Here is a 27126-nt window from a genome sequence, read left to right as displayed (position 1 = left end):
AAGCACTTATGTCTAGTCACTGTGCTGACGACTCAAGTACACAACGAACACGGAAGGTTGGTAGGATTATCTGGTTTGAACTGGTAAGCACAGAACTAACTTTGCAACGGGGTTACTGCACTAATACTAAGACGAAAACTCAGTTTCTCAAAATAGATGCCTTGACTCACTACGTCACATGACCGGATTTTCAATAACTGCGCATGCGCTTGTTGTGAATGAAACATCCAGAAGGACACTTATCAAGTCAGGGTACAAAAACTTTCTTGCCATACAAAACCAAATCAAACAAAATGGCTCTGAAAAGGTTACACAAGGTATGTAGATATTATACTTTTTCTTCATTCTGTGATAAGTTAATTGAAAGTGACGAGAGTTTTAGCCAACAGACGCGGAATCTTGTAGGGCACCACGGGAGAGCATGAGGCTGCTCCTTATCCAACACCCTTTACGGTTTCCACACACTGACGCGCATCTAGCGGAACTTACACAGCTTTTCAACACAGGCGAGATCGTGGATAAGTTTCACTGGTAGATACTGGCAGTTTTAGCTGTTGAAGATGAAGTTGAATTCCTTCTTATTTGATGTATGTAGTGAAGTTGTAAGCAACGATTTTCAGTTGCCAGTTGGTGGTGTCGGGACTATCAGAGCTGGAAAGAAGGAAAGATTTCGTAGCTGATATACTATTAGTAATGCCTGCGATGAAACGACATCCTTGAAACCAAGATTGACTCTTGATTTCAGGAGAAGGTGTCCTTTATTGGAAGGGGCCAGTTATTACTACTGTTGGTATCACATCCATGAGAGGTAGCATAGGACAAATGTCCTGGCCAATGTAAAAGTGATAAACAAAAACAAATCAATAGGACATTTTTTTCCCGTAACAAAACGTAAATATAATTAAACTTGACTAGTTTCTTGGCACGAGGGTAAAAGAACAAAAATACTTTTCTTGGCAAAAAGGTAACAGAAAATATAAAATAAATTACATTGAGTCGGTGACAGTGCAGTGTTTCTGTCTCTGAACTTCAACTACTGTGCTGGTTCCTTTCTTTTGCTGAAGAGCATTCGCTTCCTCGTGGATGCAGGGCCGGACTACCGGGGGGGTTATGGGGGTTGCGCAACCCCCCCCCTAGCCTAAACATGTACCTTACTTATTTAAAATTTTTTTTATTATTGCTTATTTTATGCCGTTTCATGCAAGGAGCGACCATTTTCCTATCTCAGAATATGACCTACCCGTCAGCTTCAGGGGGCGAAGCCCCCTGACCCCCACAACGACGGGGGGGTGGTGGGTTCTAGGGTTTCCGGACCCCCCCCCCCCCCCCCCCAGCCAAAAAATAAAAATATTGAATGAGGTATGCATTTCTTTATTTTACATTGAGTTTCAATTTTTGGGGTATTAATCAGTGACAAAATCTGCTGCCTGAAACTGGTAATGATCATCCTCAGAATGCACCAGATTGCACCATTTTGCATCCTTTTTTTCAAAATTTTCCGGGGGGGCATGCCCCCGGACCCCCCTAGCAAGCTCGGCGCTTCGCGCCGTCGGCTCGGCGCTTCGCGCCTTCACACCCATATCTTCACAATATACTTTTGAAAAAAAACAGTCATAAAATGAACTGATCCGCCCCTGCCGCCAGGGGGGATGTCCCCCTGGGCCACCACTGGCAACACCCCCCCTCCTCTTCGCCTAGTCCGGCCCTGGGATGTCCACTTTTCAACAACCTTCACCACCCACTGTGACTTGTGAATGTCATCCTTTGGCCTCTCCAGGTACACACGCATCAAGCTTGAGATGAAGTTACGCGTGGGGGTGAGGGAGGGGGTAGTGTCTTTCTTCGGCTCCGATGTTTGACTATCGCGATCGACATTCTCACCTGGGCGATCGGGCTCTAACTGCTCTGGGGCTGGAGGAAGCTCAGTTTTCGTGCTACTGACAGATGATGAGGGAAGGGACTTGAAGTGTAATTTCTTCGGTCCCTTTTCTGGGTTCAGTTTTCGTTTAGGCGGCATGTTTGTTATTTTCGGGGGAAAGCGCGAAGGGAGGCAACTCTCAACTGGCTTCGAGCATTCCGAGTTGCGAGCCTTGGAAACTCTTTGGTACTAGAGGCACAAAGTGTCTAATTTCGTCTGCTACACATCGCTTCGCAATACATCGATAAATTAGCATTCAAACTACTGTAAATTGAGAAGTACTGACGATGTCTGGATCAAATGATAGAATAATCGGACATTGACCACTTTGTGACAAAAACAATAGGACATTTGTCCTCCTGCATGAAAAATGTATAGGACATTTGAAAAAAATATCCTCATATGTCCGATGTCCGACGTGGATGCGAGGCCCTGCTGTTAACCCTGTATGTGGGTCATTCTCAGAAATGGTGGTCCAGTGAGAGTGAGTAGGGGTGACACATTTGAAATCATGAAAAAGTAAATTAAAATTATTTCTACCACGACTTTTTTCATCTGAATCTATTCCTGAGACATTAAAGCATTGTTGTATGTCAATAAAAATGGTTTCTATACGTTGGTGTTGTTTTTGTGTGCTTTTCAATTGCGAAGTTCGGCCGTTTCCGGATCGCCGAAGCGTTACACGACTTTCGTGATCAACAATATGTTCAGTCTCATGGCTAAATGCAAACATGCAAACACCAACAAATTACTGCAATCGACAGTCAGGAGTTCAGTATTGGACGTAGCAACACATCTTTGCAAAAACTCACGCTGAATTTGAAGTTACGGGCTTCGAACAAAAAATTATGAATGTCGTAACGCATCGTATCCGGACTCGACGCGCGAACATTGGACAGCAATGTGCTCCATGACTTTGCCACATCACGGCTATTTTTAGCTCTTTAGCGCACAGGAAGTTCGAACAAAAAAATAGTCCTTTGAATCACAGCCAAATATTCACAGAAAACACCAGAATCATATCATTTGCTGAAACTCATGGCGTCGTTTCCTGACCTACGTTACGACTGAAGATGGTTTTTACTTAATTGTCGAGCCTGCAAAGCTTTGTCACAAACTTACACACCGCGGATGGCGACAATGTAGTGTCGGAAGGATATCGAGTGCAAACAGTCTCTCAAAGCGCGAAGTTTAGCGGAACAAAGCAGCCAAGAAGTTTTCGTATCCTCTGATCGTCGATGTTCGACATTCATCAAGTACTTAAAATGGGTAATCTGAACGCAACAGGAACTTTCAACAAATACAGCAAACTCGGACGAATTGTGTTTTGTGTGGTTATTTTGGGTCAGACGGGTTTTGCCGGCAGGAAAGGCCAAACAGTGCAGATTCATGTCTGTCGCACAGAAACCGAAAGTGGTTCAAGCATTTCGTTTCTGTGTTGCGACATTCACCTTAGTTTTGTTCAAAATGTCATTTTTTACCAATATTAGTTGAAGTCCTTACCTTTCATAACTAGAATGTGTTGGGTAGAACACAAAAATACTGCAGAACTGATAAAAAATGCACAAAGGATTGAAGGCTTAGGTGGTTTAAAGTTGGAATTTGGTTTCAATGTTACAACATTCATCACGTAAATACAACACTTTAAAACGTCTTATTTAGCAACCAATTACTCTTTTTGTCTAATTTTTGCATTATTATGTATAGCAAACAATAGACTTCATAGTAAAAACAATTATTTTGTATTTCTTGACACTTTATTTTTTACTTTGTATGTAACACTTTGGACCACCATTTCTGAGAATGACCCATGTGGAAGTAGGGTGGGCGGGATGATAGTAACAAGCTGTCCAATTTGACTGAACTAGTTTCGGGGACACGACTGCCAGATGGCCAGATCGACACTGCGCTTTCGACAGCGCTTCCTCGCGCAGACACTGGAAACATGCTGTGCAGATTAACCTGTAGGAAATCTCCTTTGGTATCTTCTTTATCTATTTTTCTGGAGCTACGAAACCGAACAATGTGAAATCGTCTTCTCCGAATGGCGAATCGGCGAACTGCAGCTCGGTGATAACTGTATCTATACCACAATGCTTCACACGATCTGACCTAACCTTGACCCCTGACCTGGTCTACATACCACACACGACACAAACCAGTCAGCTGTTTTTACCCCCCCAAAACCCCCCACCACCCGTTTTCTTTGGATACACACTTTAACTACATACATGCCGACGAAATGTTGATCATTGCTTCAATACTTTGAAGCTGTTGCTTGAATAATAACCAGGTAAAATTAGTATTTCGGTGTTCAGTCAAATGTTAAAGTTTCTACCACAGACATACATACATACGCACGCACGCACAAACAGACAAAAGTTAGCATCGCATAGGCTACACTTACAAGAGCCAAAAAGAGGAGTTGGTGACAGATATTCCAGAGTGTGATTTTTTTTTCTTAAAATTCTATGAAATATTTTGTAAAGCTTTCAATTACTGAATAAGCCTACCACTGTACCAGAAGTGCAGTTGCATGTAAAGCAGTCATATACACTGATACGCAGAAAGGTTTATTCAGGATATATTTGGCTATGCAGTCTCTTGAGCTTGTTCCTGTCGTGCTTGCATCCTCAGGTCAGAGGAAGCCACCTGAAAAATGTAATAGTCCGTTTTTACATCCTCTTAGGACCATTAGGCCTATCTTGAGACAGGACCTGAAAAATTGAAAAGGAGGGCCCATTGGAACATCCTCGGCCTAAACCTAAGGTGTATTGGTAAGATCTGTTCAGTTTCACTGAACCTTCAGATACCTCTCCTTGATTGTTAATACTCGACAGGGCAGGATGGGAAAAGGTGAGCAGACGTTATAAGTGTATGTATCATTTTAGATACCCATGCCAACTTGACAGCAAACGTAACTGATGATTTGATTTGTAAATTTATGCAGGAGCTGCAGGACCTCGGCCGTGATCCCCCTCCAACATGTTCTGCAGGACCGGTTGGGGAAGACAGTATGTACTTTCTTTTTGACTCGCCCGAGTAAGCAGATAAATTTGTAATAAAGAGTATCACTGTATGGCTGTGTTCATACAAACAATTCTACGTTGAGATTTTCTGGGATGTTAAAGCTAGAGCTTTGACTTTGAACCTTTTTCACACGTCTTTTTGATGACCTCGAGACATGCTGCAAGTCTGGTTGTCAAGGTCATGGTGGGGTCTAGTTCAGGTCAAAAAAGGAGAATTGTAATTTTCTTGAAAGTTTTTGAAGCCAGAGCTATTACAGCTTTATACGCTTCTAGGTTGGATAACTTCCAGATATAATACCCTCATCATATTTCAAGGTCATATCAATTAATCGTACCGGCACGGCCTAGTGGGAAGGCGTCCGCCCCGTGATCGGGAGGTCGTGGGTTCGAACCCCAGCCGGGTCATACCTAAGACTTTAAAATTGGCAATCTAGTGGCTGCTCCGCCTGGCGTCTGGCATTATGGGGTTAGTATCTATACATATAAATAAAAGAGAGTGTCTGTCTGTGTGTGTGTGTGTGTGTGTGTGTGTGTCTGTCTGTGGTCGCCATACCTCTGAGATGGCAAGAAGCAGTAACAAGATAGTGTGCACGTACACTCCCTAGGTGCCGCAGATGTGCACCTGGGTTTTAGTTTCTTGATTCATTGTTCCTTTCTCAGATTATGGACCTCCCATTTATTGAATACAGCCTATATGGTGCAAGACCAGTACAGTGCCTACTGTTCACCTGTAGCAAGCACATCATGCCAGTGATATTAGAGACTCGCTATTGCTCCTATGAGGGGAAGAAATGAAGAATGAAAAATTAACTGGACAGTTCCGGAAATTTCTAAAAGGTAAGGGAGATAACTCTTTTTTGTCTGTGGTCGCCATACCTCTGAGATGGCAAGAGGCAGGAACAAGATAGTGTGCACGTACACTCCCTAGGTGCCGCAGATGTGCACCTGGGTTTTAGTTTCTCGATTCATTGTTTCCTTTTTCAGATTATGGACCTCCCATTTATTGAATACAGCCTATATGGTGCAAGACCAGTTCAGTGCCTACTGTTCACCTGTAGCAAGCACATCATGCCAGTGATATTAGAGACTCGCTATTGCTCCTATGAGGGGAAGAAATGAAGAATGAAAAATTAACTGGACAGTTTCGGAAATTTCTAGAAGGTAAGGGAGATAACTCTTTTTTTGTATCCAAACAAAGGAGGTAAAGCTAATGATAATGGGATAGCGAGCGTCTTAAATTGCTACAGGGCTCCGCTTACTCCCGGGCGAAGCCGGGCTTAACTGCTAGTTTTGAAATAAATCTTGACTTGACTTGGCTAGGACTGGTTGGTCCGGTGTCAGAATAATGTGACTGGGTGAGACATGAAGCCTGTGCTGCGACTTCTGTCTTGTGTGTGGCGCACGTTATATGTCAAAGCAGCACCGCCCTGATAATGATATGGCCCTTCGTGGTCGGCTGGGCGTTGACCCAATGCCCCCTGACAAAAAAATGGCAGGCAGCCTTCTTAATCCTGAGCAAAGGAAAACTACTCCGCACAACATGCACACATACAAAACAAAACAATTCATATAAAATCATAGAGTACTCACATTAAATTACATATTCCTACTCCGAATCACATGTAGCATTGACACAATCGGAGATGCTAGGTTCTGAAAAGGCTAACCGTCTAAGGGAAGCAACCCCAACCACAAAAAGTGTAAACGTAGCCATGGTAATGACCATACACCCGGGGAGTTACCTCCCATCGTGCATGCCACGTCACTACTGCCACTGAACACATGGTTCATATCATTCGACCTTACAGCTTTCGAGGGAGCAGGTTGTTGATTTTTGGGCTCCCCTGTGGCTGCGCTGTTTGGTGTTGTTTTGACACCCACCGGCCACGTTACCGTCTATCTTGCCTCCTGCTTCGTAGTTGGTGAGCTCTTTCCATTTTGGTCATTATTTTGACAGGAAATTTGTTGTAGTTGCTGATTTTCGTCCGTGTTTGGACCTGTGATATTTCAGTGACTACTGTTGGCCGCCATTTTTGTTGTCAGCATGAGTTGACAGATTTTTGTGGCTAGGCCGATGTATTTTGGAGGTAAACGTAATTTTACCTTCTTACTTGCTTGCTGCTTTGTTTAGTTGGTAAGCTTGTTCCTTCTTGTCTTTAGTTTGACAGGAATTTATCTATAGTTGCTGACTTTTTGTCCGTTTGGACTCCTAAATGCGTTTCAGTAACTTATCTTGTGGCCGCCACGTTCGGTTGCTCAGCTTTCCTGACAGCTTATTTATGTGGCTAGGCCTATGTTATGGTGAGGTTCTCCTTACTTTACCTGCGTTTTTGCCTTCTGCTTTGTTAGTTGGTAAGCCATTTCATATTTCGTCATTACTTTGACAGGAATTTTTGTTATTGCTTAATTTTCGTCCGTTTTGGACTTCTAAATTTTGTCCAGTAACTTATCGCTTGGCCGCCATTTTGTGTATCAGCGTCGCTGACAGTGGTTTACTTGGCTAGGCTTTAGCAGGTATCTACGAGTCCGTAGGACTTGTCGTGGTTTCGGATTTAACATGTTTGTTATGTTTTGTTCGTTACTCTTTCTGCCTCGATCAAACACTTTGTGGGGCAGTCATATACTGTTGTACGTCCTGTTTCTTCTCCTCGCCTTCTCTGCTGTTAGCAGATCAGGTGTTGCAGGTGTCTGCGTTATCTTTGTGAAGAAATTTTCGCGTTCCAAGCCTGCGTCTTCCGTTGGTCCCGCTGTCTGTGGGCGACGTCACCTTGTTGGCTTCTTTGACGCTTCCGGCCGAGACGTTGTCTCGGGCGGATGTTTTGCTTCTTCGTCTTCTACCGCTGTGGTTGGCGATTCAAGTAAGTCGAGCTGGTCCACAGGCCCTCGTGAGGCCGTCGGACAGTCCCTGCTGGGACACAGCTCTTTTCGGCGGGTTCACGACCCGCAAACCCCTGTTCAGTCGCACCCTGGCTTCACTGAAGACCGTTGTGTGGCTGAGCAATGGCGGCAGTTGGTTCCGGCTACTTCTCCGACGTACGCACCCGCTGGGGTCGTTTCCGGAGTTGTCTAGCCGTTTCCGACTGCTGCGCTTCCGGCACTCGCCGGAAGCATAGGTCCCCCGATGTACGCACCCGCTGTGGTCGTTTCCGGGGTTGACCAGGTCCCCCGATGTGCGCACCCGCCGTGGTCGTTTCCGGGGTTGACCGGACGTTGCCCCCCGGGCATTCGTCCTCTGTTCAGTCGCACCCTGGTTTCCTCGAAGACCATTGTGTGGCGGAGCAGTGGCGGTAGCCGTTTCCGGCGCTGCGCTTCCGGCACTCGCTGGAAGCATAGGTCCTCTGACGTACGCACCCGCTGTGGTCGTTTCCGGGGTTGACCGGACGTTGCCCCCCGGGCATTCGTCCTCTGTTCAGTCACACCCTGGCTTCCTCGAAGACCATTGTGTGGCGGAGCAATGGCGGTAGCCGTTTTCTGGCGCTGCGCTTCCGGCACTCGCTGGAAGCATAGGTCCTCTGACGTACGCACCCGCTGTGGTCGTTTCCGGGGTTGACCGGACGTTGCCTTTAGGGCATTCGGGCTTCCGGCCTCCGTCCTCGCATTCGGCGCTTCCGCTTTTCGCGGTCTCGTCTGGTGCTTTCCGGCTCCGCCCGGATTTACTGCTCCTTTCGCTTCCACTTCCTCCCGGATGTCGGTAGCTGAGGAGCAACGCCAGCCCTTCGGGCAGGTTTTGTCTCAGCTCTGGCCGTTGTAGTCAGCGTTTCAACCTTCGGTTGTCGCGTCGACTGCCGTTCCGGTTCCTGCGGCTGCAGACTTGCCGTCTTCTCTCTCTTAGCCTGGTCGAGGCATGAGTTAGGACGACGTCGGGGGGGACGGATTTCCGGTTTTCCGGTTATGCCGTTTCACCGGCCTTCCACCAGTACGTGGACTTCGGTTTTTTCGCCGGTTGTGTCGGACATTCAGTCTGTCGTCAGCGATTCCACACGTGCTGGTTATTGGGAAAAAAGGCTTAACGCTGTCCTCTAAGCTGCGGCAGAGGTCACGTCGAAGGTTTTCCCGGGCGGGGCTTCGGCCTCCTACACTTCCTGTCTGGAAGCATGGGTTCTCCATCACAAGCGCACGTAGTGGCTTGTCTGGGGTTGATTGAGGACTGGCCTACGGGCGTTCGGGTTCCGGCCCCAGTCCTCTTCTGTTCTGTCTCACTCTTGTTCCGTCGTGGGCATTTGTGTTTCACAAGTGCGGCAGCCGTTGTCGGCGTGGTGTTTCCGGTTTTACTGGAAGCATAAGTCCTCCATTTCAAGTACACGTTGCGGTTTTGACTGGAGTTGACAGAGGACTGGCCTACGGGCGTTTGGGCTTCCGGCCTCAGTCTACTCTATGCAACTTTCGCTTCCGTTTTTTGCGGTTTTGTCTGCTGCATTTCCGGCTCTGTTCGGATACACTTCTCCTCTTCCTGACACTCCTTCGGAGGTCGGTGGGTGAGGAACAGCGGCTGGCCTACGGGCATTTAGGCTTTTAGCCTCAGCCGGGGCAGTCTTCACTTTACCTGTTGGGTGTTGCGTTTACTGCCTATTCAGTTCGGGTGGCCCTGGACGTTTCCCCTATTCACGACCGTCAGTAGGGGGATAAGTCAGGTCTTTTTCCGGTTGGATGGTTTTCCGGTTTCCGGTCATCTCATTCATCAGTTTACCACCAGCAACTGTGACTTCGGTTTGCGTTCGTAGCTGAGCTATTCTGGTTCTCAGTCTTTAGTCAGCAATCGAACACGTTCTGGATTTCCGTCGAAGCTCAAGCTTCGGCTCAGGATTTCCCTTGGGTGCATCGACATTGGTGGCTTCCTTGTTGGTTGACTTTGTTGTCGATGTCGGACTTCCGTTCCGTGAAGATAGGATGTTTTTTCTACTTCCGGTTCCTTAGTCACCTTTTGTAGGTACCACGGTTTGCAGGTTTTGGCTAGGCCATCTCCTCCCGAAGGTGGTATCTCTAGTGTTTTGGTTCTGCCGCTGTTTCTACTATGGTTCAGTTCCGGAACATGCTCAGCCTTGGCTGGCTTCGGCTACACGGGCTTCACCTTTTGTTCCTTCTTGCTTATTCAGCCTTTGGAACTTGCCTCCTTTCTCTACTCTGTTGGCCAGCCCTTGCTAGGGTGAGCATGGAGCAGATGAGGCTGCCCTTCCTTCTCTACGCTCGTACGGCGGGTGTCGGAGGGACTCGTTTCTTTCGCATTCTCAGTTCCCTGAACAGTCAAAGAGAGTCGCTTAAACTTTGCCTGCAGTAGAGATTCAGTCGAGTAGAGATCACCAGGTCTCTGACTGCTTTACAAGGGTTGAAGGAAGGTGGGGCTAGCATACTCAGAAACATGCTTAGCAGAAGCATGCTCATTCCTCTGGTTAAGCTAAGCTGGCAGCCAATAGGCAGCCTTGGCCGGGCAACAGCCATTCCACGTTGCGGCGATGGTGGTTGTTGCCTTCCCGTTTCTTGTGGCTTGTGGGGTTCTCTGGCTTCAGGTTACCCCTGTTTGGCCACAAACGTTCGGACTTTGGTCCTTGTTGTCTTTCATTGAGTCGGACTCTGTCTTTCTCTAGTGATCAGACGCGTTCTGGTGTTTCGTCCAAACTTAAGGTTCACTTGAGTTGGCCTCGGAAGTAACATTCAGGTTTTCCTGAGGGGGCATTGTCTTGGACAATGGATGTTTGAGGAGTAGTTCTTTGTGGCTTTCCTCCTCTCTCTCAGGTTTTGGCTACTCTTCTCCTTCGGGCAGAGGTTTAGCTAAGGTTCGGTTCCTGTGACTTCAGTCTTGGGCCTTTCCTCTCTTCTCCCTCATCTTAGTATGAGGCGAGTCCGGATGACGTCTGTTGGGTCGGGTTTCCTTACAGTCGCCCGGCTACAAAAGGCAACTTTCTCTAGGGCGGTTGTCCGTTTTTCTCCGCGTTGGACTCTGTCTTCAGACAGGGACAGACGCGCTCTGGGTTTCTGGCCAAACTCAGGTAGGCTCTTGATTTGGCTAGGAAGTTAACTGCCTGTTTTTTCCCTGAGAACTCTGGTTTCGGGAGTCTTATGGCTGGCTGGCTTCACGGTTTACGTTTACCAGTCTTGGTTTTCTGCTTTCGGTTTTTGATTCACTCTCGATTACCTTCAAGCAGACTGTTTTGGGAACATTCTGGCTTTTAGCCATTTTGTTTATGGTTGCCAGTCACATCGGTTTTTGACCACCGTGGGTCCTCACTTCCGGTAGCTTACGCACAGTCGTAAGTGGCTGCTGTCGGGTGCTACCTCTCTCCCTGCGTTCGCAGGGACTGGTAGGGGATAACTGGCGACCTTCTATTTGTGAGTTTTCTCTTCGAGGTGGACTCTGGTACTTAGTGCTTGGATGTCTCTCTCTCGCTCTTTCGTGGGGATTGGTCACTCTTATTTTGAGCTGACTTCTTTCTCACAAGCCTTTTGGGCTTTACTACATCCCAAGGTTTGCAGACTTTGGCATGGTTGTCTTAAGGTCACCGCGGGGGTTCGTCCTTCTCAGTTGAGGGGACAACCTTACGCACGGATCTTCTCAGGACATTAGCATTTCCTTCCAATAAAAGGGGGGGGGGGGGGGAGCTTGTCTTTCCCTTGGCTCGCCAGGGTTATTAATCCAAGGCTTGGGTCTATTCCTGTGCTGTTTTTTACGGCTAGGAGATTGGAAGAAGTGCTGAGCACAGCTTTCTGGATCTCTGAGGTTGTCTCTTTCGCTTTGTCTGAGATACTTCTCGGCTGTCAATCAGGACTTTCCTTGGTTCCCTCACTGCCCGTTGGCAGTGGGCCAGCCCTGGCAAGGGCTTTTGAGTGGGTTAGATTTTCTTTCCCACTGGGACCGCCCTGATTCTTTGGCAGCGGTCCAGGTTTTTGGCAAGGTTTTTTGAGTGAGTTAGATTTTTCTTTCCCACCGCCTTGTTGTTGTAATCTGCTACATGTGATTCGGAGTAGGAATATGTAATTTAATCGAAAATTTTATTGTAAATTTTCATTTAATAAATATACCTACCCGAATCACATAGTATATTCCCTCCCGCCAACCCCGCTTTTGATTTGGAGAATTTATTCTTTAGGTCGAATGATATGAACCACGTGTTCAGTAGCAGTAGTGACGTGGCATGCACGATGGGAGGTAACTCCCCGGGTGTATGGTCATTACCATGGCTACGTTTACACTTTTTGTGGTTGGGGTTGCTTCCCTTAGACGGTTAGCCTTTTCAGAACCTAGCATCTCCGATTGTGTCAATGCTACATGTGATTCGGGTAGGTATATTTATTAAATGAAAATTTACAATAAAATTTTCGATTTATATAGAAGATAGCAGAATAACTCGAGTATACACTATAGTTTCATATGCAAGTATGTTCTGTCTTCTTCTTCTTCGTTCATGGGCTTAGACTCCCACGTTCACTCATGTTTTTAGCACGAGTGGATTTGTACGTGTATGACCGTTTTTACCCCGCCGTTCAGGCAGCATACGCCGATTTCGGGGGAGTATGTTCTGTCCACTTCCGATGTAATAAATGTTGTTTAAAAAAAAAATCCAGCAAGTGTTCTTCAAAAACGTTCAACGTGTCAGCCTTCAGTCCTCATTTACACCAATATATGTTGAAACTCCCAGAAAAATCCTCCCGAAAGTCCTGTTGTCGAATAACAACACCCAGATCGATGTCAGACTCATCCCCTTTCACCTCTTCAAGTAGAAAACCATCGAAAGGCGTGTCAGAATCGTCATCTGAGTTCCCCATGATCGAACACCATACTTCCAAACCTTTGTTCAACGCCATTATGTCAGACAAAAAAAATCTCAAACTTTGAAAATTCACAGCTAACACACTATCGCATCGATTCAAACTCTGCAAACGCTAGAATGAAGCAGCCAGAAGGAAGTGCATTAATCACATCCGGTCGCAAGGCCTTACAGGTAAGGCTCAAAGCGAAAGTGAAAGTAGGTGACCTAGTGTTTGGCGGGCCATGCCGGGCGTTTCAGGGATTTCATAGGGCACTTCCGGCGGGCCATGCCGGGCGGTTCAGGGGGCATTGGGTTAAGCAAACAAACAAAATCAATTAATCGTGTAGTACGTCGTGTAGGTAATGCATCATAATTGAATTAATGGTGAACGCAACCTGGGTTCTTTGTTTCAAATGCAGATCTGCAGGGTCAGATGGTCAAACTCAAAGTTAACCTTATACTTTTATAGTACAGAGATGGCGCCAGCATTAAAAACGAAGATACGACATAAAAAACGATGGGGACTTTTTTTTTGACAGAGCAAATTTATTGCGTACTTGGTTTTGCATGTTCATCCTTCGAACAACCTTGTTTGAAAAAGTTGTTTTCATTGCCAAAGAACAGCAGCTGTGTATTTGATTGTCTGAAAGTCAAGGTATGCATTTTTCTACCCTGGATTAGCATGGGAGAGAATACAAGACGCACTATTCTTGCTAGGTTAAGCCTATTTTAACATACTGGAAACTGGTAATCTTCCAGTAGGTATTAATTTAGTTTTACTAAAGCCTGCTGGGACACAAGTAATGGGTTAGTGCATTTGTAAACAGGAATCGCTTGACAAGTGGCCCCCTTCATCCCCCCCTTCCTCGTCCTGATATGGCTCTGCGTAGTCGGCTGGACGTTAAGCAACAAATAAACAAACAAACAAACGCACTATTCTTGCGTATGCCATGCACATCGTGATGAGTAAAAAACGTTTCAGCTCATTTTGAAATGCGTCGGATAAACATAAATAGTGTGATCCCTGTCATAATGTGAAATGTGGGACATTGTCTACAGTGAAGCAGCATTACTTACTTACTTAAGAGAGGGCATTTAATTTTATTTAAAACAAATTAATGCTGGGAGCGTCTGCTTGATTTGATTTATGGTTGGGTTAGTGAGAGACTTTTGAATAATTTTAAAAAACAACTGCATTATCTTGACTCAGACATAAGTAAAAGCAAGTTAACACTCAACAACTTGCGATGTTAACAGTAACACAGTCAAATGGACGGGAAATGACGCATTCAGTGCAAGGAAGTTGAGGCTTTTGTTTCATAATCATATGTTTAATTTCATTATCATTGCATTATACTTCCTTAACCTATGAACTGTCAAGTGTTGCAACTTGGCAACTCAGATTTTCTTTCTGTAAATCTGCTGTAGTACTATTACTAGTATTTTTGACTCCCCTGAATGACCAGGAGAGTCTTAAGAATGAGCGGTACCGGTACATGTATTATTTGGCTGTCCAGATGGTCGTCTGTAGACAAAGAACTTAACGTTGAGTTATCTAGGATGTTTTTGAAGCTAGAGCTTTAAAACTTTAAACACTTCTAGGGTTTGATGATCTCCTGAAATGACCTCAGTTTGGGGTCACAGCGGGGTCATGTTTGGTTCATTATAAATGAACGAACATTCGGGATTTCTCTGTTTTTGAAGCTAATGACTCTTAAATTCACACACTTGCAGGTTTTGATGATTTTCAGACATGACACAAATTTGGCTTGTTTTCGTCAAATTTTTGAGTCACTTGAGAAAAAGTGACTCTATGTAATCGGTCAGTGTTAGTCTGTCCGGCCGGCAGGCCGGCCGGCCGTCCGTAGACACCACCTTAACGTTGGACTTTTCTCGGAAACTATCAAAGCGATCGGGCTCATATTTTGTTTAGTCGTGACCTCCAATGACCTCTACACTTTAACGATGGTTTCGTTGACCTTTGACCTTTTTCAAGGTCACAGGTCAGCGTCAAAGGAAAAATTAGACATTTTATATCTTTGACAAAGTTCATCGGATGTGATTGAAACTTTGTAGGATTATTCTTTACATCAAAGTATTTACATCTGTAGCCTTTTACAAACGTTATCAGAAAAACAAGGGAGATAACTAGCCTTTTCTGTTCGGCAACACACAACTTAACGTTGGGCTTTTCTCGGAAACTATAAAAGTGACCGGGCTCAAATTTTATGTGAACGTGACTCATTGTGTTGTGAATAGCAATTTCTTCCTGTCCATCTGATGCCTCATATAATATTCAGAACTGCGAAAGTGACTCGATCGAGCGTTTGCTCTTCTTGTTACTTAAAGGTCACAGCATAGTTTGCTGCATATCCGTCACTACTAAAATTATGCACTGAGCTATCAAGAAAATAAGTCTACCTCATCTAAATATGATGTCTTTGTTTGATTTGAGGTCACAGGTTAGTGTCTGGGGTAATTATTGTTGGCTAGACAAGTGGTGAAAGAAATCATGCTATGATGTCATTGTGTCAGAAATGAGGTCACTCAAGTGTCTGACTCTGAGAACACATTTTTTGTCTTGGCCAGCCAAGTATCAATCAGTGATGGCACTATTATATATGTTATTTGCGTTTTTGACCAAAATATGACATTTTACACAGATCGAGACAGTCATTGTTCTCCGAGACTGCGCTAGCGGTCGAGTGAACCATGACTGTCGAGATCTGTGTAAAATGTCATATTTTGGTCAAAAACGCAAATAACATTTATGTATCGATCGAATTCCTTTCAGGTACTATGACTTTGTTGTTGTTTTGACGATTGAACGAGCACACACACACATGTATGCAATCAAACACATAAGCTTCATATTTGGGCGTTTCAGGTTGACCGAAACTTTAAAGGAACTACAAAACACACGTCATGTACTGACTTTGTTGTTGTTTTGACATTGAACTGCACACACACATGCAATCAAACACATGACGTGTGTTTTGTAGTTCCTTTAAAAGTTTCGGTCAACCTGAAACGCCCAAATATGAAGTTTTGTAGGCCTCTGACGTCACATGGCTCAAAGAAGGGAAATCCAATGTCCAATCGATACATAGTATTTTTTTAAATGGGGAAGTCTTATGCAAACTTGATGCATAAAAAAAACGTAGACTGATCATTGGAACCAGAAAGAGTCCAACTCAGAATACTGGTTTTGTTGTTTTACCAGCGAAAAAAAACGGTAGTTCAAAAATCAACCTGTAGGTCATACCTGCACCCTTTTTTGTTCCGGTATTTTCTCATTTCAACCGGTAAAATACTGTTAATTACTGGTTAACACCAATACTGATCAATCCTGTCAACTGGGATGCAACTGGGTCCCCCAAAAAGTGATGAAATTAGATGTTTGGTGGCTTGTGTGTTGGCAGACCAGATTTTGTTGTTGGTCCGAGGGGACCATATCATCTTTTGTTTCCTCTTTATCGACGAAGGCCAAGGTTGATCAAGATATAACAAAAGGTGTTATGCTCCCCGAGGACCAACAAAAACTGATGGTCTGACAACAAGCCACCAAACATTGTTTTTGTCATCATTTTGGAAGAGCAAAAGTAAGCACAATACTAGACCAGGAACCCTTTTGTAAAAATAATTTTTTTAAATTCAATTCAGGGCACCAAAGCGCGTCAGAAGTTTAAGATAAGTCATACTTATCTGTGACGTCAAAGGTAACCTGTCCGTGGCTTTTCTTCCCCTCTTAAATTGTATCATATTTGCGAGTTCAATAAGTTTTGGGCATATGCCTTTTCTTGTAAGTGTTTTATGACTTTTTCAAATTGACCATACCATTATCAATTAAATTCTTGGTACACATACTGTTATTTTCTCATGTTTTCTCTTTCTTTTCCAGTGTTTCATTGGCAAGCCACAATAATGGGACCTGTAAGTATTACTTGATGTATTCATGATCAAAGAATGCTGTTTTGGTCCAGATGATTTGGGTATCTTCTCCGTGTTCATACTGAAAAGTCAAATAGGGATAAACATTTTACGCCTCTTTTCAGTGTATGGATTGTAGTTTGTACACAATCCACGGGTCCGAATAGGGATTAACACAGTAAAATTCCATATGAGTCGTCCATGACCCGCACCCTCCAGACTGTGAAGTTCAATTATGTCATTGTTTATTTCGTCGCTGTAATTCATAAACCTAGTATCTCAATTTTTGCTGTTTTGAGAAACACAAAAAAAAACCGGTGTGAAAATTCACCGCATCAGCAGTATTGGCGTTAACCGGTAATTACCAGTATTTAACCGAGAGAAATGAAAAAATAATGGAAAATAATTAGCTGCCGGTATAACCTACCGGTTGATTTTTAGAACTACCGTTTTTTTCGCTGGTAAAACAACAAAACCGGTACTCTGAGTTGGACTCTTACTGGTTCCAATGACCTGCAGCCTACCTTTTTTTTCTGGATAGTTTTCATCATAAAAGTTTGTGTACCATACCCGTTTGAAAAAATATTAGCGCCATCACTGAACAAATATAACTTCAATCCATGGGTTGATATTTTCTTAAAAACAGTGCAATAGCAGTCCAAATGTGTGTTAATGTCAGTTGTTAATGATATTCGATACAGCTGAGAAAATATTGAAATAGGACCTTTTTATCTGAAGTAGTCGTCCAGAATTAGTTTATATATGTATACACGTTTTTTCCCTTTGTCACCTAACCTTATATGGCCATATTTCACTTTTCTCTGAAAAAATGTAAGGTAAATATTCATCTTCCATGTTGTGACATAGTTTCCCTCCAAGTGTGGCACAAAAACCTTGTAAGTTTAAACTGAAGTGGTTTTTTTTTTTTGCGCTCCTTTGAAACAAATATTTTCTCAAGAACTTTTTCTCACTTTAAAAAGCAGCTGGAGATTCTAGCTTTTCTCACCACATGGGCCAAAAAAATAAGGGAGCTAACAACCTAAAAAATTAAGATACGAGGTTTTCTGAATTACAGCGACGATTTGTTTGTTTATATGCATACGTAATCATTTGAGACATGGTCACTAGGAAGGTCCTTGGTATTGAGGATTACATGATGTTTCAAGTGTAACTTCTGAATAGTTTCAAAGATGCAGACACTTTGTGAGTCTTTTATTCTTTCATTTTGTTAGAGAGTAGACAGGCTAACATCACGGAATGTGCTGCATCGTGCCTTAGTGTAAAGCTATGCCTTGGGCAGTGTAGGGTATGTGGGTGCTTGTTTTGTGCCATGTTTTTCAGTTGAAGCTGGTCTTGTCTTCAATCATTATTTTTAACTCAGGATAAGTTGTACCTGACTTAGATTATTTATTTAATTATAATTATGTATTCATTTATTTGCAGCCTGACAGTCCATATCAGGGTGGGGTGTTCTTCTTAACAATCCAGTTTCCTACAGATTATCCATTTAAACCACCAAAGGTAAGAAAAGAGAAGAAATTGATTTATGGTGAGAAAAGTATTGCATTTGCAGGGAACTTTGCAGTTTAGATAAAACGCTGACAATAAAATTTAAAGTGTTTTATTAGAATGTTCTTATCTCAGTAACTCTCAAATTTTATTTGTTTTGTTTGTACATGTAGTTCAAAAGAATACTGATGAAGTCAAATTACCAGTTAAATTACATATTCTTACTCCGAATCACATATGATATAGTATTGACACAGTCTGAGATGCTAAGGTTTGAAAAGGCTTACCCGTCTAACATTTTCAAAGGGAAGCAACCCCATCACCAAAAAAGCTAAAAATAGCCATGGTAATGAGCACATACTCTGAGAGTTACCTCCCATTGGTGTGTACTACGTCACTACCTCCATCACCACGTGTCCAAGATCATACGACTTTTTCAACACTGACGAGCAGGTATGTTGTTGATTTTTGGTGCTCTCGTGGCTGTGTGGTTTGGTGTTTGTTTGACACCCACTGGCCACTTACCCGTCTTACTTGCCTTCTGCTTCGTAGTTGGTAAGCTCTTTCCTTTTTGGGTCATTATTTTGACAGGAATTTTGTTGTAGTTGCTGACTTTTATTAGTTTTAAATTTTCCAGTAACTTTTTGTCTGGCCCCCTTTTTTGTTGGCCAGCATGGCTGACATTGATCAAGACTTAGGTCATGGATCTACCAGACCGTTTGTAATTGGTGTTGTTTCGTACTACGCATGTAATACTGGTATGTCCGTTATTTATTCTGCCCCATACGAACACTTGTTTGGGGGGCAGTTAAGCATGTTTTTGTCTTCTTTTTCTTCTTGCTTTCCCTCTTTTAGGCATCGGAGCATGGTGCTCTGATGTCTATACTGCTTAGCTCTTTATTTCCAGAGTTCCGCAGTTTGGGAGAGAAGTATTGCATTCTACGCCGTTTGCCAGCGTCGTTTTTCCCCCGTCCGTGGGTGACGCTCGTTCCTTGGCGTTCTGTGACGTTGCCGGCTGTGACGTTTTCCAGGGATCAGCTTCCTGTTTTTCGTCGTCTACTGCCGTGGTCGGCATGGACGGTAAGTTGAACTGGTCCAACAGCCCTCGTGAGGCGACCGGACACTCCCTTTTGGGAGACAGTTCTCTGGGGCACTTTCACAACTTGCATTCTTCTGTTCTGTCTCCCCCGATGTTCTGCTCCGTGTGCTCGGGCGTTTCAGAACAAGGGCGGCAGCCGTTCTCGGCTGCTGCGCTTCCGGTTCCCACCGGAAGCATAGGTCCCCCACCACACGTTCACTCCGAGGTCGGTGCTGGGGTTGACCGGAGACTGGCCTCCGGGCTTTATGGCTGCCGGCCTCAGTCTACGCAACCCTCGTTTCCGCATTGTGCGGCTTCGTCGGTTGCATTTCCGGCTTCGCCCGGATACACAAAAACTTCTGCTCTGTCTCCCCCGATGTTCTACGCATTCATGGGCGTTTCAGAGCAAGGGCGGAAGCATAGGTCCCCCACCACTTGTTCACTCCGTGGTCAGTGCTGGGGTTGACCGGAGACTGCCCTCCGGGCTTTATGGCTTCTGGCCTCAGTCTACGCAATCCTCGTTTCCGCATTTTGCGGCTTCGTCGGTTGCATTTCCGGCTTCGTCGGTTGCATTTCCGGCTTTGTCCGGATACACTGTTCCTCTTCTTGGTCTTTCCGTACGGATGTCGGTGAGTGAGGAACGGCGGCCGGCCTTCGGGCATTCAGGTTCACCTCGGCCGGGGCAGTCATCATTTCACCCTTCGGGTGGGGTGGCTTCCGTCCATTCAGTTCCCTCGGCTTCGGACGTTCACTCGGCTTTTCCTTACCCTCACACCAGTCAGGGTATAAGTCAAAATGATGTCCTGGTACGCGGGTTTCCGGTTATCCCGTGCATCGTTTCCGCCACTGGTGACTGTGACTTCGGTCCTTGTCCTTCTCTCGACCACTCTGACGTTCAGTCTGTGGCTAGCGAACAGACATATTCGGGATTTCCGTCAAAGCTCAGGTTGCTCTTGTAGCTGCGGCGGAAGTTTTTTCCCGTTATTTTCCAGAAGGTGCATCAGCTGTTTCAGCTTCCTCTATGGTTGCCCCTCCTGCTTCCGGTTCGAAGAGTCCCCTTCTGTGGCATACCACCTTTCGCAGGTTTTGGCGAAGACATCTCATGCCTGAAGTGGTATTCCTTCTGTCCCTGTTCCTCTTCTTGTTCCTCAAGGCAAGTTCCGGAACAGGCTCAGCCTTGGCTAGCTACGGCTACACAGGCTTCTACTTTTGTTCCTTCTGTGTTTTGGAAGTTCAACTTGCCTAACTCTAGTCGGAACTTGCATTCATCCTTTGCTCTTCCGCGGTCACCTTTACTGGTGACGCAGGAATTGCTTCCTCTGCTAGTAAAACAGATTATGAGGGACTCGGTTGTGTCAGTACCAGAACACACCCTTGTCTCTTCAGAGGAGATAGGACGTCAGTTTTTGGAACTTGCATCCTTTCGGAGACGATCATCAGAACTCGAGTGGTCTATGACCGATTAGCTCGATCTGTTCACACTCAATGTAGATCAGGATGCTGATGACGTCTTCACTCTTCGTTCAGCCTTTGCTGGGGTGAATGAAGAGCAGATGCTACTATCCTCCCTTCACTATGCTCACGCAGTTTGGTGTCGGAGGGATTTGTTCTCGCACTCGCAGTTCACGGATCAGGTACGATAAACACCTTGAGAGCATCTCCGGTGGTAGAGGGATATCTTTTTGGTCATTTGGCGCTTGACGCTAGACAAAAGGAGATCCAGTCGAACAGAGGACATCAGTTCTCCGACTTCTCTCTACACGGGTTGAAACAGAGCAAGCCTACTCAACAGAAGCAGGCCCAGTCCTCTGCTCAACCCAAACCGGCAGCCTAAGGGCAAGCTCATCCTGGTTTTCGTGGTTCGAGAAAAGAACTGTTTCGGGAGGGGGGAGGGGCTTCTATAACGGCAAGCCCCACCTCCAATGAAGTGCTCCCGATCTCACACCCCCCCCCTCCCTTCCGCCCTTCACTTTAGTGATGGCGGGAGGTCCCCTCCCGGGCACTTTCGCATTGGATGGTCTCCGTACACAGCCAATGGATTGTGGGACTGTGAGGTCGGGGCTTGAATCGATCGGACGGGTTCATATTTTCATTCTTATCTTTCTTTCTTTCTTTGGTGTTTAACGTCGTTTTCAAGCGTTCAAGGTTATATCGCGACGGGCGGGGGGATGGGATAGAGCCACTTGTTAATTGTTTCTTGTTTACAAAAGCACTAATCAAAAAATTGCTCCAGGGGCTTGCAACGTAGTACAATTTCATTCTTATGCATCAGTCTGATTTTAACACAGCGAATTAGGTTCACCAGCTCGAGCACCCGCTGAGGTCTGTCACTCTCTTCTGGTCGGATCTAGGGCTGGCCTTCGGGTATACTGGCTTCCGGCCTCAGTCAGTGTAACAGTCGTTTCAGCCACCGGCTGCTGCTTTTGTCGCACTTCCGGCTAGCCGGAGAGGTTGTTTCTCTTACCGACGTCATAGTTACGTCATGGTTTCTAAGAAACAACGACTGACCTATGGGGGCCTTGTTTGTCTTTCGCCGAGTCTGACTCTGTCTTACTCTAGCGATCAGACTTGTTCTGGTGTTTCATCCAAACTTAAGGTGCGCTTGAGTTGGCCTTGGAGGTAACATACAGATTTTCTGAGGGGGCATTGTCTTTGGCAATGTAGGTTTGAGGAGTCATCCTTTGTGGCTTACCACCTCTCTCAGTTTTGGCTAGTCCTCTCCTTCTGGCAGAGGGTTAGTTAATGTTCCGGTTTCTTTGCTGTGGGCTCATAGCCCAGCATCTTTTTTGGCAGCTGAAACTTTCGTTTCTTTCGTTTACCTGCGTACGGTGGGTACTTCGGAACAATGGCTGTCCTACGGGCGTCACGGCTCTCAGCCTTGGCCTGTGCAATAGTCTCCTGCATTTCGCTGTGTGACTATGGCATTTCCGGTTCCTGTGACTTCGGATTTCTACTCTTTCTTTCTTCACCCTCATCCTGAGCATGAGGTGAGTCAGAACGATTTCCGTTAGGTTTCCTTTTACAGTCACCCTTCTATCACAGGCAACTATGTCTACGGCATTTCCCCGTTGATCTCCGTGTCTGGCCCTCAGTCTTTCAGAGGTAGACAGACGCGTTCTGGTTTTTCGCCCAAACTCAGGAAGGCTCTTGATTTGGCCACGAATGTAAACTTCCACCGCGGACACTATGGCTTTTAGCCATTTTGTTCATGGTCACCGGTCACACCAGGCTTCGACCGCTGTGACTTCCGCACTTTCGGTTGCTTACGTACAATTGTAAGTCGCTGCCTCCTCGTACTATCTCTCTCTGCTTTCGCAGGGATGGGTAGAGGATAACTGGTGACCATCTTGTTTGAGGGCAGCAAGACTGCTGTTTACGGCACCCTTCTCAAGCATGCTTTATGGGTGACGATGTCAAAGATCGCAGTCAGGTTTTTTCTTTGACGTTTTTTCTGTCACTACCCAGGAGTACAATGATTCTTGTCTTGGTTAGATTTGGACTCTAACGCAGAGAAGCAGTACAGCGTGCCTTGGAGGGTGAGCGTTTCTTCACGTTCTTGGAACTTCAGGAACGCTTATGCTCTTGAGTTTTTCCCATGAGTTGGACTCTGGTACCTTGTACTCAGGTGTCTCTCTCTCTCTCTTATGTGTGGAGATCGGTCACTCTTCTCTTGAGCTGACCTCTATCTCACAGGCCTTGTCGGGCATTGGCATTTCCTTACAATAGAAAGGGTGGGGGGGGGGGGGCAGATTGTCAAAAGGACTGGGTGGCCGAGTGTTAACGCACTTGAGCTCGGAAGCGAGAGGTTGCGAGTTCGACCCTGGGTCAGGGCGTTAGCAATTTTCTCCCCCCTTTCCTAACCTAGGTGGTGGGTTCAAGTGCTAGTCATTCGGATGAGACGAAAAACCGAGGTCCCTTCGTGTACACTACATTGGGGTGTGCACGTTAAAGATCCCACGATTGACAAAAGGGTCTTTCCTGGCAAAATTGTATAGGCATAGATAAAAATGTCCACCAAAATACCCGTGTGACTTGGAATAATAGGCCGTGAAAAGTAGGATATGCGCCGAAATGGCTGCGATCTGCTGGCCGATGTGAATGCGTTATGTATTGTGTAAAAAAAATTCCATCTCACACGGCATAAATAAATCCCTGCGCCTTAAATATGTGCGCGATATAAATTGCATAAAAAAAATGACAAAATAAAAAAATAATAAATCCCTGCGCTTAGAACTGTACCCACGGAATACGCGCGATATAAGCCTCATTGATTGATTGATTTCCCCTCTACTCGGCTCGGGTTCATTTAATCCAGGGCTTGGGGTCTCTTCCTGTGCCGTTTTACGGTCCATTGGACGAAGTGCTGGGCACAACTTACTGGCTGTCTGAAGTTGTCTTTAGCAAGTTTTGCCTGAGAGACATCGTGGCTGTCATTCAATCAGGATGATTCTCAGGTCCCTTCCTGACTTGTTGGCAGCGGGCCAGTTCCTGGCAAGTGTGTTAGAGTGAGTTAGATTTTTTTTTCCATCGGCCCTTCCTGACTTGTTGGCAGCGGGCCAGTTTCTGGCAAGGATTTTTTGAGTGAGTTAGATTTTCTTTCCCAACGCCTTGTTGAAGCTATCTGCTATATGTGATTCGGAGTAAGAATATGTAATTTAATCGAAAATTTTAAAAGTAAATTTTCATTTGATTAATATACTTACCCGAATCACATAGTTTATACCCTCCCACCTACCCCGCTTATGGTTTTTTAGTTTCTTTAAAGCCATATGATCTTGGACACGTTGTGATGGAGGTAGTGACGTAGTACACACCAATGGGAGGTAACTCTCAGAGTATGTGCTCATTACCATGGCTATTTTTAGCTCTTTTGGTGATGGGGTTGCTTCCCTTTAAAAATGTTAGACGGGTAAGGGTAAGCTTTTTCAGACCTTAGCATCTCAGACTGTGTCAATGCTATATGTGATTCGGGTAAGTATATTAATCAAATGAAAATTTACTTTTAAAATTTTCGATTTTTATCCAGCCACACTTTTACAAGTAAATTTGCCTGTTTTTATCTGGCAATACTACTAAGAGTATAATTAATTACCATTTTGACTTGACAAAAAATAATGACATACTATTTAAACATTTTCATGTGTATGATTTATGCATTTGTGAATCTTAATGTTACTGGTGTCTTTTCAGGTTGCGTTCACAACAAAGATTTACCACCCTAACATAAACAGTAATGGCAGCATTTGTCTTGATATACTCCGGTCCCAGTGGTCTCCAGCACTCACAATCTCTAAAGGTCAGAATTTCTTCTTTCTTTTTATATTTGAGATGCTGTAAGAATCAATTTGAAACTTTTGAATTTAGTTTAAATACTATTGTAAGCTAATAGTTATGTTTGTAACTGATACACTGTATCATTTGTATGTCTACATCTGTACCAGCTTGGAAGGATTGTTATGGTGGGATTTCTCACTAAATTTAGCATTGAAGGACTGAGTTTTTATTTACCCACTCTAACAACAGCAAAGAACCTCTGGACTTTTAGAAGCAGTGTTGTTATGCTTTTGCGAGTTAAACAAGGAAAAGTGTGCATGAAAGAATGATGAGACTGTGGGCTTTGCAAAGAATGATTCTTTTTTTCTTCGTTCATGGGCTTAGACTCCCACGTTCACTCATGTTTTTAGCACGAGTGGATTTTTACGTGTATGACCGTTTTTACCCCGCCATTTAGGCAGCATACGCCGATTTCGGGGGAGCAAAGAATGATGTGTGTGTGTGTGTTTTCTGCTGTCAAGACATGAACAAGAGTGATTCTCAAAATTGTAATACACTACATTATATCTAAATGTTTGGAAATATGTGTGATATTAATAATTTCCAAATGGAAAAGGTGTCTGTCGTTTCAAAAGTGTGAAGACAAGCCCTGCATCGAGCGTTTTAGAGTTATGTACAAGGGTAAACATGTTAACATGTTCCTTTTGTTTTTATGTTTCAGTTCTCCTGTCCATTTCATCACTTTTAACAGAACCCAATCCAGATGATCCCTTAGTGCCAGAAATCGCCAGAATCTTTAAGACTGATCGTGCCAGGTATAATGATCTTGGCAAAGAATGGACGAAAAAGTACGCCATGTGACACCAGCTGCAGTGAATTACAAAGAAAGACATTCAAACACAAATCATCTGTAATGAGAGAAAGAAGACATCTACACAAAATGTGGTTTGCCTGTTACCTTTTGTTCTTAAAACCAGACACAGGGCATGAAGTTTGAAGGCAACTTTGCTTGACTGTTTGGCTTTCATACATGCTGCCTGATTTTCCTTCTTTTGTTTGTTTGTGGAGTAACAAGTTGCCATAGTACAACTGAATAGCTGTTGACAAAGCTGAACAGCAGCAAGCCAATTTTGAGGGGTAACTTGTGAAATGTGAACGAGAAATAGCTTCATCTTTTCGGTGAGGTTTTCAGTATGACACACTGTCTTGGAATGTCGTGCACTATGAGAATACACAAGGCATTGGGGTCTACAGTAGGATAGCTGGCTTTGGCTTGCAGTGTGGAGGCATTTCTATTATTTGTTAAGATCAGTGAATATTTGTCTGTGAGTGCCAGCTTGTGTACATTTGCTCTTAAAGTGTTGCTTCTGACTGTTTCATTCACAATCTGTACGATAGCATGAAAAATAAACATTTGACATGAGGTAGCAGTTTCTTTGACCATCAGATTATTTTAATTGTTAGGAAAGTATACTGAAACACATGAGCAGACTGGCACACACTTCAAGATACATTCCTTCTTGTGCTGGTGATATGTTGACCACCACAGATCAGTGGGGGATTTTGTATGGGATCAGAGCTTTGCTTGAACACATACAGTGGAACCCCTCTTCTGAGACCTCAACAAAATCTGAGAAAATCAGGTCTTAAAAGGGGGAGTCTTAAAATGGAGGCACATTTACAGAGGTTATGAACAGGAAAGCTAAAAAAGCAAGGTCTTGATAAGGGAGGAGTCTTAAATTGGAGGGTCTTAAAAATGGGGTTCCACTGTACCCAACATAGACAGCTTGACTGTTTTTTGTGCTGAATTAATTCTGTTAGTGACATCTATTCAATCTGTGAAATTCATGTAGCAGAAAGTATTCCCACTCTGCACAGAAAGCAGCAAGCCTCTTCTTTTTATATGTGTCCAAGTGGCAGAATGCTCTTATCCCATTCAAAAACAGGAGAGATCTGTGGCTGGCTTGCATAGTTGTTAACAACAGAAGGAGAGAAAACAAATTTTAATAACTGAATTATCACATTTTCAAAAGAAAAAATAATGAAAGGAGTTTTTGCTGAAGGAAAGTTTGTCAACAATTATATGTAACAATACTAACATGACGCAGAGTTGCATGCTCCGCATTCAGTGTTGATTTAGCCTGTTGATATTTAGTGTCCTGGTGAGTCAGTTTAAGCCGTGTGTCTTCCTGTTCTTCCAAGAAACCACTGCATCAGTTTGAGCCTTGCTTGAGTGGTATTCTACTTCAGGGCGGTGATTTCTAAACCTGTACTTTGTCATGACAGCATAAACACAATTATTTTTTAACTTCTCCTGCTTCCATTTGATGAACATCAGTCTCCTTTAACCTATGCCTTGAACGATAGGTTTGTCTCTTACTTTCTTGAGATTGTTTGAAGTGATGTTCACATTTTCATGCCTTTTGTTTTTAATCACCAACAAGAATTTTAGGTTTGTGCTTTCAGCCCAGCGTATTTACTTGTTTGATAATAATTAACCTTCTTAATTTAAGGATTGTTTCAATACTTTGTGAAGAGAATGAGACTGCTTTTCTGAGGAAGACTGTGATATTTTGAGCTCAGACACAGCAGCCATTACCTTGTTACTCATGTAATTGTACAAAATAAAAACAATGTTTTCTTTTA

At 44.3% G+C, this 27126-nt stretch overlaps 1 protein-coding gene across 2 annotated transcripts; it reads left to right on the top strand.

Moving 5' to 3' along the window:
* The first annotated feature begins 162 nt into the window (after positions 1 to 162).
* LOC138959935 (ubiquitin-conjugating enzyme E2-17 kDa-like) lies at positions 163 to 27126 on the top strand. 2 transcript variants are annotated; one of them, XM_070331614.1, is made up of 6 exons: positions 163 to 317; positions 4869 to 4932; positions 16591 to 16622; positions 18063 to 18140; positions 24397 to 24502; positions 25202 to 27126. In XM_070331614.1, the coding sequence occupies exons 1-6, from the start codon at positions 219 to 221 to the stop codon at positions 25339 to 25341; spliced, it is 519 nt and encodes a 172-aa protein (XP_070187715.1). In that variant the 5' UTR covers positions 163 to 218; the 3' UTR covers positions 25342 to 27126. The 2 variants fall into 2 exon arrangements, with proteins under 2 accessions (XP_070187715.1, XP_070187716.1); XM_070331615.1 differs by lacking the exons at positions 163 to 317; positions 4869 to 4932 and adding an exon at positions 5985 to 6108.

This window comes from Littorina saxatilis, linkage group LG2 (assembly GCF_037325665.1).
Source record: "Littorina saxatilis isolate snail1 linkage group LG2, US_GU_Lsax_2.0, whole genome shotgun sequence".
In the NCBI taxonomy this organism is placed as follows: Eukaryota; Metazoa; Mollusca; class Gastropoda; order Littorinimorpha; family Littorinidae; genus Littorina; species Littorina saxatilis.
Note: the sequence above shows the minus strand (reverse complement) of the source record. Positions and strands in the feature narration are given on the sequence as shown.